General features: G+C 50.0%; 1 protein-coding gene across 1 annotated transcript in view; it reads left to right on the top strand.

Annotated features, from left to right (window-relative positions):
- The window catches only part of MROH2A (maestro heat like repeat family member 2A), a 42,989-nt gene that overhangs the window by 8,763 nt on the left and 20,738 nt on the right, over positions 1–13,488 (top strand). The window contains exons 9-21 of the mRNA XM_008138720.3: positions 196–288; positions 467–545; positions 628–741; positions 3,802–3,878; positions 4,789–4,908; positions 5,233–5,343; positions 7,088–7,235; positions 8,194–8,234; positions 8,661–8,802; positions 9,029–9,081; positions 9,483–9,590; positions 11,619–11,738; positions 12,078–12,200. Of these exons, the coding sequence (XP_008136942.3) occupies positions 196–288; positions 467–545; positions 628–741; positions 3,802–3,878; positions 4,789–4,908; positions 5,233–5,343; positions 7,088–7,235; positions 8,194–8,234; positions 8,661–8,802; positions 9,029–9,081; positions 9,483–9,590; positions 11,619–11,738; positions 12,078–12,200 (1,329 nt within the window). The remainder of the gene's footprint in view (positions 1–195; positions 289–466; positions 546–627; positions 742–3,801; positions 3,879–4,788; positions 4,909–5,232; positions 5,344–7,087; positions 7,236–8,193; positions 8,235–8,660; positions 8,803–9,028; positions 9,082–9,482; positions 9,591–11,618; positions 11,739–12,077; positions 12,201–13,488) is intronic.

Genomic DNA, 13,488 nt, shown 5'->3' with positions numbered 1-13,488 from the left:
TCATTCCTAACTTGTCCTTCATTTTCACTTGGCCTTCTTCCCAGTCCCTGTCTCTGTGTCTTCTCTTCTTATAAGGACACCAGTCATTGGATTTAAGGTCCACCCTAAATCCAGGATCATCTCATCATCAAGGGTCTAGACTGTGACCCTGAGTTGGTGGAAGGTCATCTGCCACCATTTGGCCATCTGTTGCAGGTCTTGAGGCAGATCCTGGAAGTGTCGGTCATCACCAGCACCCCTGTCCCCCAAATGCATCTACACACTATTTTCACAGAACTGCACATCCAGGTGAGGCTGGCAAGCGTGGCTGGGCATGGCATTCTTAGGGTGGATCTGCAGGACGCAGGCTACGGCAGGTAGCTGACCAGGGCAGAAGGGTGGTGGAGGCTTTGTCTTTCTCCTGTGCACCTACATCCCACTGTTCGGCTGCGATCTCACCCACTCTCCCTGCATGACCCCTTCCCAGGTGTGCACCAAGGCCCCCGTCCAGCAGCAGTACAGCAGCCAGAACATGAGGGAGATCGAACACTGCTTCATAGCTCTGGGTGAGGCTCTGCGCACAGCTGGGGCTGCCTCCCCACAGCTCTGGCTCAGTGGGAGGGACTCAAACTGCCCTTCCCCCTGCAGCTCGCTCCTACCCTAAGGAGCTGATGAAGTTCTTTCTCAGTCAAATGGAGATGAGCAAGGAGGCCATCCGCGTGGGAACCCTCACCCTGATCAGGGCAGTGGTGGGCGCAGATGGTGAGCAAAGGCAGGAAGGCTGGTGGGGGTCAGGAGAGGTGGGTTTCACCCATGTCTGGACCTCTGTCATTTCCTCTTTTGTAGACACCACTGGGTGGGCTAAGGAGCCAACACTCTCAGTTGCTTCACGTTTTCTATCCTTGAACTTAACCAGCACTGTGACCTATCTTCCTCACCCCTAACACTCTCCTTAAACTCCGAATCCCAGCTTCCACCTGAGTCTGAATTTCAGACTGTTAACCTGAATCCTAGTACTAACCCCAAAGCTAACTCAAAGGTGAACAGAAAGCCTCATAAATCATGTAGGTATATCCCTAAATCATCATTGACCCAATGCCCAACCTTAGTCTAAACCCCTGATTCTAAATCCTTAAACCCAAACTCTGGCCTTGATATCAAAAGGGAAATACTGTCTCCAGCCACGCACTAGCTCAGACCTCACCTTTTGAACAATGTGCCCCCTGCTGGCAGCATGCAGTCCTGCAGGTACATGGTGAGAAGAGCCTGGGTGGCTTTTGCTCAGCCCTTGAACTGAGTGTCTTTGTGCAGGACACAAACCTGGCAATTGTGTGCAGGACCTTCTACTGGTAGTAAACCTCTCTCTTCAAGAAATGCAAATTTAAGCACCAACAAGACCCTTTCTACCTATCCAGTGGGCAGAGATGATAATCACTAGATTGGCCTAGCTATTTTTCTGTAAAAGGGGTTAGTAAAATATTTTCAGCTCTGCAGGACACATGGTCTCTGGAACAGTGGCTCAATCTGCCATTGCAGAGCAAAAGCAGCCATAGACTACAGAGTGTGGCTGTGTTCCAATAAAACTTGATTTAAAAAAGTCAGGTTTGGGCTGAATTTAGCCTATGGGCTACACTTTGCTAATCTCTGGTTTAGAAGAACAAGAAACCAGCTTCTTATACTTCTTTGACAGGAGTGTAAAATGATAAAGAATTTTGTATGTTCAATTGGATAGGGACCAAAACCTGGGATCAACAATCTAACGTTTTGTCAATTGTCTGAATGAAATAATTGCCCAAATGTTCATTGTAACATTGTGCATAAAAGCAAAACATTAGAAACAACCTAATTTTTTTCTATAGAAAATTTGTGGAATGATAGTATAACCAAATAATGGAGTATCATACAGCCATTAAAAGTGTAGTCAATCTATACTTTTTCATGGAAAAGCTGCCATTTATATATTTAGTGTAATAATACAGTATGAGACAGTATATATAGCATAACCTCAGTTATTTAAAATAAATCTATATATTTATGCATAAATGGGTTTAAAAGGACACAAAGTGTTGAGTGGTAATTTTTTATTTTAATCTTGCAATGAACATACAATATTTTTTTTAAAAATTTACTTTTTTTAGAGAGGAAGGGAGTGGGAGAGAGAAAGAGAAACATTGATGTGAGAACAGAACATCGATTGGCTGCCTCCTGCACGCCTCCACTGGGGATCCAGCCCCACAACCCAGGCATGTGCCCTGACCAGGAATCGAACCGGCAACCCTTTGATGCACAGGACGATGTCCAACCAACTGAGCCACATTGGCCAGGGCAGCACTATCTTAAAAAATTCTATTTTATTAAAAAAATGGTTTTATTGGTTTAAGAGAGAGGAAGGGAGAGGGAGAGAAAGGTAGAAACATCGATGATGAGAGAGAATCATTGATTGGCTGCCTCCAGCATGCACACCACTGGGGACCAAGTCTACAATTCGGGCATGTGTCCTGATAGGAAATGGAACCATGACTTCCTGGTTCATGGGTTGATTCTTCACCTAAGGATATGTTTTTACTAATGAGAGAGAAAGAAAGAAAGAGAGAGAGAGAGAGAGAGAGAGAGAGAGCGAGAAACATCAATTGGTTGCCTCACATACATGCCCCCACTGGGAATTAAAACTGCAATCTTATGGTATATGGGACGATGCTCCAAGCAACTGAGCCACCTGGCCAGGGCAACATACACTATTTTTACAATCAGAAAAAAAAGTAACATTCCTCCTCAGTGCCTAATTACCTGTCTTCATTTACGCTTTTCCTCCACCAGCATGGAATTCCGGTAACACCTAGACTTGAACATCAACCGAAGCACCCAACCCTAATTCTGTCCACACATTATCTCTCCAGAACCTTCTCATGGAGGTGCTTTCTCACCTCCCTTAATCTTCCTCCTCCTTAACGGGGTGTGCTATCATTAGTTTTAAAACACAAAGCAGCATGTGCTGTGTGCCAGGCACCATGCTAACTCATTACTGCTCACAGGACCTCTGTGAAGGAGGTACTATAATTACCCACATTTTATAGGTAAGGAAAGTGAGGCACAGAGGGAAACTGAGTGATTTACCTTATGTCACACAGGTGGGGTGTACTGGGGCCAGGTTTTGAACCCGGGCAGCCTGGCCCTGGAGCCCAGGCTCTCCATAGCTATGCTTTGCAGCCTACTCATACCCACTGTGTGCCCAGCTGAGGGGACTAAGAAGCTCTGAGGTGGAGACCCTGCTTTCAAGGAGAGTCTGGGTTCAAAAAAGACATACAACTAAACCTGGGCCTAGCTGGTGTGGTTCAGTGGTTGAGCGTTGAACCAGGCCCTAAGAGGTCACCTGTTTGATTCCCAGTTAGGGCACATGCCTCGGTTGTGGGCTTGATCCCCAGTGCAGGGCATATAGGAGGCAGCCAATTGATGTTTCGCTCTCATTGATGTTTCTATCTCTCTATCCCTTCTCTCCCTTCCTTTCTCTCTAAACATCAATTTTAAGAGAGAGAGAGAGAGAGAGAGAGAGAGAGAGAGAGAGAGAGAGAGAGAAAGTAGAGACTGAGGGAGTGAGGCATAAACACATCGCCCTAGGGTGGGCCAGTGTGGGGTAGGCCGGGCATTGGGAGGCTTCTGAGGGCAGTGCCCTTTAGCATGTGGTGGTGAGTTGGAGGCTCAGGAGGCTGAGACGTAGACAAGCCACCTGATGTCTGTCCAGGGAAGGTGAGCTTCTGCTGCTCTGGGCATCTCAGAGCCCAGCCCTGAGGCCATCGGCCCTCCAGGCTGGTTTTCCTCTTTCAGATCCCAGAATGAACATCAAGACCATCTGCCTGGCCATCCGAGTGGTCAAGAACACCATCTCTGACACCCGCTCCAAGGTAACAGGACAGAGACCTGGATGGGGTGGCGCTCAGAAGTCCCTGCTGGGAAGCAAAGGGAAGTCGGCAGGGACCTTCTTCCATCAGCAGCTCTTGGCTCCTCTCCAGCTCTGTGGGTGGAGGCCGGCCTCCTGAAGTAACGCCCTTCAATAGAAAACCTAGCTCCCAGCCAGCCCTGAGTAGGGCTGGAGGTGAATGAGGCCCATCAAAGCTGTGGCTCGCTCTCTTCTCACTCTCACTGCTGCCCACTGGGGTCTCAGACACACTTGGACAGAGGGCAGGCCAAGGGGACTCAGCTCGGGCCAGAGCTGCTAGCCTGCCTAGGAGTATTGTAAGGTCATTACTGCATGTGAAAAAAAGCAAACGAGGGATGTGCCCTTCACCCTCCAAATAAGGGAGCCACTGCAGCCATGGCCACCTCGGAGTGTAGCTTTGGTTCTGGCCTCAGACCCTGGGGGCTGCTGTCCGACCCCAGGGAGGAGAGGTCCAGAATGGGAGGGTCTGCAGAAACGAGGAGGGAATGGGGATTTGGACTGGAGGCTCAGGCAAAGCTGTCTTCAATTCCTGGAAGCTGTCTGGGGAAGAGAGAACAGGCTTGTTTTGGGCTGGCCCAGGTATGAGCCCCAGGGAGCCTCAGGTTGTCCCCTGAGGATGGAGCTGTCTATGTAAAAGGCAGTGCACTCTATGTCTCTGAAAGGTCCAGGCGAGATTCTGGAGGGGGGCGGGCATGCTGCAGAGAGGGATCTTCTGGATGAGGCAGGGGTAGTGGCCAGGTGGCTCCTTAGACCCCTTACAGCCCAGAGCACCCCAATTCCACTGTCTCATGTCATGGGATTGGGTGTTGGATGCCCAGCCTCCCATCCTGGAGCCCACCCCAACCCCCAGCATGTCTGCCGCCCTGTCCTCTCAGGTGAGAATGGCAATTCTCCGCATCATCGGCCAGTTGGCGCTGTCTGGCTTCCAGGACAGGATCAAAGGCTGGGGCCTAAAGTACGTGTCCATTCAGCTGACCCTGTCCACCTACAAATTGGTGAGTGGTCCTGACATGCAGACCATGGAGCAGGTGGACTTTGGAAGTGGTTTCCAAAGTGTTGGAGAAAGAATGTACCTGAGCTTGAACTATATGCATATACGTCCTTGACACAAGTATGCAGACCCAGTAAACTGTAGGTAAAGGTGGGTGCAGCCACACAGTCAGGAGTCTAGAAAACACAGAGAGGCATTCTGGGCTCTGGGCATCCTGGAGACTCAGTGTCTGGGCTTCAACCCCATGGGGGGTGAGGAGATCATACCCAAGAGCACAGCAAACCCCTTGCCAGCCCTCAAGCAGGGGCCCCTCGGTTCTGCATTCTAGACAAATCGCCGGGAGAGCTTTCATCAGAGGGACCTGGAGGAAAAGATGGTCCACAAAGTCACCATGGACACCGTGAAGATCATAACCTCTGCTGTCAGTGGGATGACCAATGTGAGTGAGCCCCGCCCACCTGCCCGCTGGGCTGGCACACTGAAGCTAATTGCTCTTGTCTGCATGGCGCTGGCTTGGGGAAATGGTGCATGTCCAGAGCTGTGCTGTTGCTTCTCCCATTCCCAATGCCTCTGAGGCCTGGGGATCTTGATCTTCCAATTGTCTGAGCTGTAATCCTTCAAGATCCAGTTCCAGAGCCAGGTGCTTGATGGAAACTTAGAGCACCCAGATGCTTGGGCAATGGCTGGCAACACAGTAAGCCTTAATATGTATCAGCTGACTTATTGCCTGAAATGTATTTGTTGCCTTAAATCCCCTTTAGTCCAGGTGTGCGTGCGTGTGTGTGTGTGTGTGTGTGTGAAAACAAATTATTTTAGTGGTTTAATTCCATAAACATACAGTAAAGACATGAGGACAGAAATAAATGTGTCAACTTTTAATTGCAATACACTGTGACATAGCAATAAGATAGGAAACATTTACCATGCAGCTCAAGGAGGATATCATTGTCCATTACGTTAGGCCCTGGGCTAGATACCCCTGTCCAGTGGCAGCTTATCTTAATAACAGAAATAATGAGAAGAACAATGATCTCTACAATTCACTGAGCACCTGTATACAGCAGGTACTGTGCCAGGCGCACAGCATGTAGACACTCATTTAATTATCCCAGCAGCTCTATGAGTTAGGCTCTCTTATTATTACCCTGCTTTTGTAGATGAGGAAACTAAGGATCAGAGAGACATTAATTTGCTCCAGGCTTCGAAGCTGGTAAATAGTGCATCCAGGATTAAAATGCTGTTTCCAGTTCACCTGATGCCTCCTCCTTGGGGGAACCCAGGAGCTGAGGATTCTAGTCCTGGCAGCCAGAGTAGCTGAGTGACTTCACTTGTTAATTAGTAGCACCGGAGCCTTAGTCCAAACTCCCAGAGATGTGTAGTGAGGCTTAGGGGGACCAGGATTAGCTGGGGGTGTTCAATAATCATCTAAGGAGGGGGGAGATGGTAGGGTGAAGTTGGGGGGCTCCAAGAATCTGTATCAGTCAGCGTTCTCCAGAGAAACAGGACCATAGGAGATACACACATACCTACACACAGTTTATTTCAAGGCATTGGTTTGTGCAATTGTGGGGCTGGCAAGCCTGAAGTTTGCAGGACAGGCCTGCAGGCTGGAAACTCAGGTAGGAGCTGATGCTGCTGTCATGAGAAACTTACCGTAGTTTTTTTGCTCTTAAGGCTCTTTAACTGATGGGATGAAGTCCACCCACCCTATCTCGGATAATCTCCTTTAAGGATTACAAAACCCTTCACAGCCACACCTAGAGTAGTGTTTGGTTAAATAACTGGGTACTCTCACCTAGCCATGTTGACACATAAATCTGACCATCACAGTGGGCAAGCTCGGCTGAGTCATCTGCCCAGTGTGTATCTCTATAGGATTTGGGGTCAGAGGGAGGGTGCTGGTCGAAGAGGATGTGATGGTGTGGGGTTGGTGGGAGGTCAGCAGGGGTGGGAGTTGGGCCCCCTAGGACTAGCTGGCTTCCTCTGCCATATCAGGGGGTGTCACTTGATGGCCCTGACAAAGACTGGGGTTGGCAACAGAGCCAGCCAGGGTTGAGGCTGTCAGTGGGTGGGAGTACAGTTTTGGGAAACTGAGGTGAGGCCCACTCTGTGGGGGAGCCTGACCCATCTCCTCATGTGGCCATGGGACATCCCAGCTAATCCTGGCCCCCTCTCTCCACCAGGAGTTTTGGGTGAGGCTCTTGTGCTACATCATGGAGACTGATAACATGGAGGTCTTGACCCCCATCTGCATCAGCCTCACAAACCTGGCGGAACGCCAGTTCCACGTCATGGATGGGGAGGCCAACGCGACCAGCAAGAGCAGGCATGGTGGGCAGCATCCCTGAGCCAGCTGGTGGGATTGGGCAGGTCCCTTAAGTGAGACCCTCCTGTCTCTGAACACTTCCCCTCCTCCAGGAAGCATCCCAGAGTCCAAACAGCCAGGCCAAAGGCCTGCTCTTGCCTCATCTGAGGAGGTATTAACACTGGACAACTTCCTCTGGTGGCTCACTCTTCATGTCCCCATGACCCAGCCCAGACCCCACCCTTTCAAGATCCTGGCTCAGCCTCTCCCCTCGTGTGACCTCTCTGAGCTGCTGTGAGCCAGGTGGAGGAGCTATAGATGTCCTCTTTAAGCCACTCCACTGTGGTCCCGCGACTGAGCACTGTGAACATAAGACTCAAAAAAGTGACTAGGCCCAGCTATGTGCAGGATGACACTGCTGTTCCCAGGGGGCTGCTCTCAGGGCCCAGGGGTTTGCTGATGGGCATGGCTGACAGTGGAGGTGGTTTGAGGTGCCCTTTAGAACCCAGGGACAGCAAACGGTGGGACCTGCTTTGAGCAACCAGTGAGGTCTTCCTCATGCCCCTGAGGTCTTCCTCATGCCCCCACTCCCAACTCGGCTCTCTCACTTGCAACTTCTCAGGAAGCTTGGTCCTCCCTTGCCCACTGGCCCAAGCGCTGTGTTTGTTTCTTACAGACTCATTGACTCCCAGCACCTGTAGTTGTGGGGAGGTGGGGAGCAGGTGTCTGATCACTGTTGGCTCAATAGATGCCAAGGTTCACAGTAAGAGACACACACTCTCATGGGAGACCCTGGTGTCCACTACAAAGTGGGCTTATCTTGAAAATAGCATCTTCTAAGCCCCAGCCCATAGCATGATCCTCCACTCTTCCCAGGATAAGCCAATTATCCAGGATAAAGCCCCACCTTGGGGACACAGGGGTGGGGCACATCCTGGTTTGGGCCAAGCACTCCAGCGGGGGTCGAATCTCCTTCTTCCTCAGTGGACCTGCCTGCACCGCAGAAGCTCCTGGCCCGTCTCCTGGTGAGTGGCTCGCCCAGGTTGTGCCCTGGCCTGGCTGAGACCGTGTCCTGTGTTGCCTCTCCCTAGAGCTCCTAATTCCCAGAGCCCCCAGAGAGAGGAGGGAGCTGGATGCTTGGCACAACCAAGCTTTCCTGGTCCCTGCTGTCCCTCTGGTATAGGTGTGCCAGAAACAGTGGACTTGGACCTGCTCTCAGATTCCTCTGCTCGGCCTTTGAGCATCTCAAAGCACTCCCAGGACAGTGGCTTGCCTGCCCCCGGAAGGCGGGCTCCATCTTGCACCTTTGTGTGGACTCCAGATGCTAATCCATGACCCAGGGGCTAGGGAAGGAGCTCACAATCTGGTCCCAGGTGTTCTTTGTGGGGGTGAGGAGCCCAGGGCTGCCCAGACCATAGGCAGAGCCCCACTGGAGTCTTGGTTCCCTGCAGGTGCTGATGTCATCCCCCTACGAAGGGGAGGGGAGGGGGATAGCCATGCTCAACCTCCTGAGGACCCTGAGCCACAGCATTGCACCCTCCATGGCCGACATGTGGGAGCTGGAGATCCCACTGCTGATCAAGTACCTGGAAGGTAAAGTGCCCACTCAGCTTGCAGACTGGGGTACTAATTACGTGGCTTGCACACCGGGAGGCGAGGCTATGGTAGACCATCACAGCCTACTTTGGTCCTTGGGAAGGTGGGGAGGGAAATATAGCGTGTGGTGAGCATGCCCCATGGAGGGCTTTACAGGCCAGGCTAAGGAGGTGCCCCAGAGGGGAGCAGCAGAGAGTAGCATGTGTGATCCTTCTTTCTACAGAACATACTAAGTTTACCTGGAATCAGGAGATTTGGGAGGACAAGCTGATTCAGGTAAAGAGGTGACCCAGCCTGCTGAGGCTGGGGAGGAAGGATGGGAGGGCACATGGTGGGGTTGGCATGTGGAGATTTTAGGAGTCCCTAAAGGACACACTCTCCTTTTAGAAGACTTGAGGAATACCAAGCATTCCACAGCTGTGTCTAGCCGCAGGGGAGAACAGAGGGCCTTCCATTCTGTGACACCAAGTACTCAGGAAATCAGCATAGGGGTGACACCCCTCCCACCATCTCACAAGCCACAGCTGTTCCCCAGACCCCCAGGCCCACAGAATGGATCAGGGCTTTATGGGTCCAGTGATTCACAGATTGGGGAGAGGGTTAGAGAAGGTGGGTCACTACTCAGTACCACACAGCCCTACTGGAGCACTGCATACCCATGTCTTCTGCCTCCCCAGTTTCTGAGACTCTCCCTCAAGAAGACTCGGGGTTCCAACTGGAGCCTGCGTCTGGGCAAAGAGCTGAACAACCAGATCGAGAGCTTTGACAGCCCTTCCCTGGAGAAGGTTGGTCCCCACAGCAGCTGTGTGAGAGCAGTTGTACCCATGGCTGTCTACAGGGTCCTGGGAAGAGAGAAGGGGGGTTCAGACCAGTGGGGTTTTGTATTTTGTGTGTGTGTGTGTGTGTGTGTGTTGTGTGTGTGTGTGTAATATATTTTATTGATTTTTTTACAGAGAGGAAGGGAGAGGAATAGAGAGTTAGAAACATCAATGAGAGAGAAACATTGATCAGCTGCCTCCTGCACACCCCCTACTGGGGATGTGCCCCCAACCAAGGTACATGCCCTTGATCAGAATCCAACCTGGGACCCTTCAGTCCACAGGCCGATCCTCTGTCCACTGAGCCAAACCGGTTAGGGCTGTGTGTGTGTTTTTTAAGAACCTGCTTGTTGAAGCTGGGCAATCTCTCCTCCAGTCACTAGCTTCCCCATCTTTCTCATCTCACTTTCCACCTGAAGTTGTCTGATATCAGAGTCCAACAGGCACAGATTGAGATGTCTGAATAGATTTTGGTAAATAGGGAAAGGGTGAGGATGACATAGAGCCACAGAAGGCTAAAGGAGTCTCCAGGTTCTAGCTTAGCAGTAAAGAAGATAAGGCCCAAATTAGCATGCAGAAATCATTATCTTCCTATTTACAAAAAAATATAATACAATATAATAAAAACATAGTCAAAGGACCAGTGCAATGTAAAATATATAATCAATATATCTTCAATCATAAAATATTAAATATGTGAAGAACACAAAATTGCAAGGAGAGGCAGGGGAGCTAAAAGAAGCCCTAATCAAATAGATACCACCTCTTGTTCGTAAATAGGGTCTCAATGTTGTAAAGGTGTCCATTGTTCTCAAATTAATCTGCAATATAATTTACTTCCAGTCAAATTCCCAAAAGGAGTTTTTGTGGAAATTTGACAATTTTATGAAATTTTACAAGATTCTCTTTAAGTTCATCTGAGTGGGGGAAAAAAGTAAGAGAATAGCTAAAAATATATTGAAAATGAAGCAGGTTAAGGAAGGATTTACTGTCCCAGAGCAAAGATTGAAGTATACTAAATAAAATAAAACCATGGGGCAACCAGAAGAATACACGGGATGAGTATTTTTATGATCTTAACATGGAATAGACCTTCATATGCATGAAAATAAACCAGAAAAGACAAAGGAAAAGAAAGACACTTTCCTCTATGAAAATGAAAATTTTCTGTGTGACAAAACAAAATTATCCTATATAATAAAAGTGTAGTATGTAAATTGTCCCCTCGACCAAGAGTTGTCCTGGAGTGCAACCAGGGGGCGGGGCAGGCCAGGGAGGAGGGAGGCCCTGGCCGGCAGCAGCAGTAATGGAGGCAGTTGCAGGCGGCCAGGAGAAGGGAGGGAGTGCCCGGCCAGCAGTCGGCAGCCGCTAGGGACCATACCAGTGCATGAATTTCAAGCATTGGGCCTCTAGTCATAAATAAAATCAAAAGGGAAATGAGACATTGGGGAAATAGACCACTGAAAGTGATCTGCCGGTTGAGTCTTCTGATACACGTTTGTTAAGAAGTGAGCATAAGACTACGCTTGATTTTCAAATCCTGGTTCTACCACTTCCTACTTGCTTTCTCATCTCTAAATACTATAATCATAGTTACCTTCTACAATTGTGTGGATTTCAAATATATACACCAAGTTCTTACAAATGAAAACAAAATAGGAGAATAACTGAACAGGAAATGGGGAAAGTGGAGACAGAAGTTCAAAGAATGGATCTTGAACTATGCAAAGGTGATCTACATGACCAATAAAGAAATAAATGAAAGTGGGAAAGTCCCACCTCTCACTGATAATGTCCTATTGTGGGAGAGAATGTGGTAAAATGGGTCCTCTTGGATTAGTTGGTGGGAGTGTAAATTGTTTCAATTTGTATAGGAGAGAAATTTGGCCTCCACTATTTATAATACGCTTGTCCTTGTATATACAGTCCAACTGCCCCTGAACATTTATTTTAAAGACTGTACACTGAAGTTCCATTTGTCCTCTGACATTCTAGAGCTTCCTGTACCGGGCGTTGGGCTTCACCTTGGCCACAGGCCTGGAGGCCGACAAAGTGGAGGTGTTGCTGTTGGAGCTGCTGTACAAGACCGACTACAGCAAGGACTTTGACCGAGAGGTGAAGGCACCCTGCAGCCCCCTCCTATCCGTCAGAGCTCTCTGGACCCTCAGGGAATATGGTATATGCATACACACATGCATGTGTGTGCATGCATGTGCATGTGTGTACCTGCACATGCACACGTATATGCATTCATGTCTCTGTGTGTGTATACCTGTGTGTGCATGAGTGTTCTTGTGTATACATGTTGAGTACCCATGTGTGCCTGTGTGTACTTGTTCATGTGTATACATGCGTGTGTGCACCCATGTGTGTGCATGTGTGGATGTGTGTATGGGGGCTCCTCCTCTGCCCCCTGCCCGCCCCCTCACCTCAGCTGACCTGGTCTCCCCACAGGGTGTGATTCTGTGCTTTGGCCTGTGCGCCCAGGGCCAGGTGAAGACTGTGCTGAGTGTGCTCCAGGACTTTGAGGAGAGGATTCATGAATCAGAGGAGTCCTGGCAGATCGGTGCTTGGCGGGTAAGGCTCCTTCTCTCTACAACCAGGTTTCTAGGAGCCTCTTAGAGCAACAGTGCTCTCAGCACCCAACCAAGGTTCTTACCCAATCACAATAAGAACACCCTCTTCTTGCCTGGCCAGTGTGGCTCAGTGGTTGAATATTGATCCATGAACCAAGAGGTCACAGGTTCGATTCCCCGTCAGGGCACATGCCCGGTTGCAGGCTCATCCCCAGTAGGGGGCATGCAGGAGGCAGCCGATAGATGTTTCTCTTGAATGGATATTTCTTTCTCCCCCTCTCCTTTCCTTTCCTCTCTCTGAAAAAAATCAATAAAAACATTTTCTTTTTTTAAAAAAAGAACCCCCCTCCATGTCTCCTATCATCAAAAATGACTGCGATCTGGAGGCCACCTGATAATTTAAAGAACACAAGGTGGGCCTTTCTAGAACCCAGTCTGAGCCTCTAGCTATTCATGATGAGGGTACCTGGGTGCAGGCTGGCAATGCAGGGTCTCAGGCCTCATCCAGACCCACTGGGTCTGAAGAAGTGAAGGTGTTGGGAGCTCTGCCTTAGTGAATCAATGGGGCTTGGATGGCAGTGGTATAGATGAGAGCAGTGAAGCTTGTCCAAAGGCGTGCAGTTGGCCAGTGGTAAAGCCAGGCGTTCGACCCAAGCAGCCCATGGCCAGCCTCTGGTCCAACTTCCTGTTTCAGGGCATGGTGCCACAGGTTGGCTGAGGCCCAGTGGGCAGTCATCTGGAGTCACTGACGCCTCAGGCTTTGGCCTTGACCTCCACCCTTGCCCTGGGGGTCTGGCTGTTTGGATGGAGAGTGTCTCAACCTGCTCCACAGAGCAGGAGCTGAGACCTGGATTTTTATTTGCAGCCTGGCAGGGCTCAAGGGCCCCCAGCCTCACATCCATGGAGGGTTTGGTAATCTCCGACACCTCCTCTCAGGAGAGCAGGGCTGAAGCTGTCTGTTCCTGCTAGGTCCCCAGCATCATGAGAGCCCCTGGCCCAGAGCAGGTGCCTGGCAGGTGGAGGTATGAGGGCATGCTCAGCCCACCTCTGCTTAGGAGTGTCCACACAGCCAACTGTTCACAGCTAATGGGCAGTCTGACCTTGCTCTGACTTACTACGCTACACCCAGGGCCCAGCATGTTGTAGGTGCTCAATTAAAAAGTATTGAATGAACGAGTGTTTTAGGCACAGTTGGCTGACTCAATGGCTCCTTTGGTCTTGTAACCAGAGATGATCTGCGAGCAGCTGGGGCTGACCCTGCTCGCTCCCAGCAGGGCAAGTTGAGCGCA

Source organism: Eptesicus fuscus, chromosome 11 (genome assembly GCF_027574615.1).
Source record: "Eptesicus fuscus isolate TK198812 chromosome 11, DD_ASM_mEF_20220401, whole genome shotgun sequence".
Taxonomy (NCBI): Eukaryota; Metazoa; Chordata; class Mammalia; order Chiroptera; family Vespertilionidae; genus Eptesicus; species Eptesicus fuscus.
Note: the sequence above shows the minus strand (reverse complement) of the source record. Positions and strands in the feature narration are given on the sequence as shown.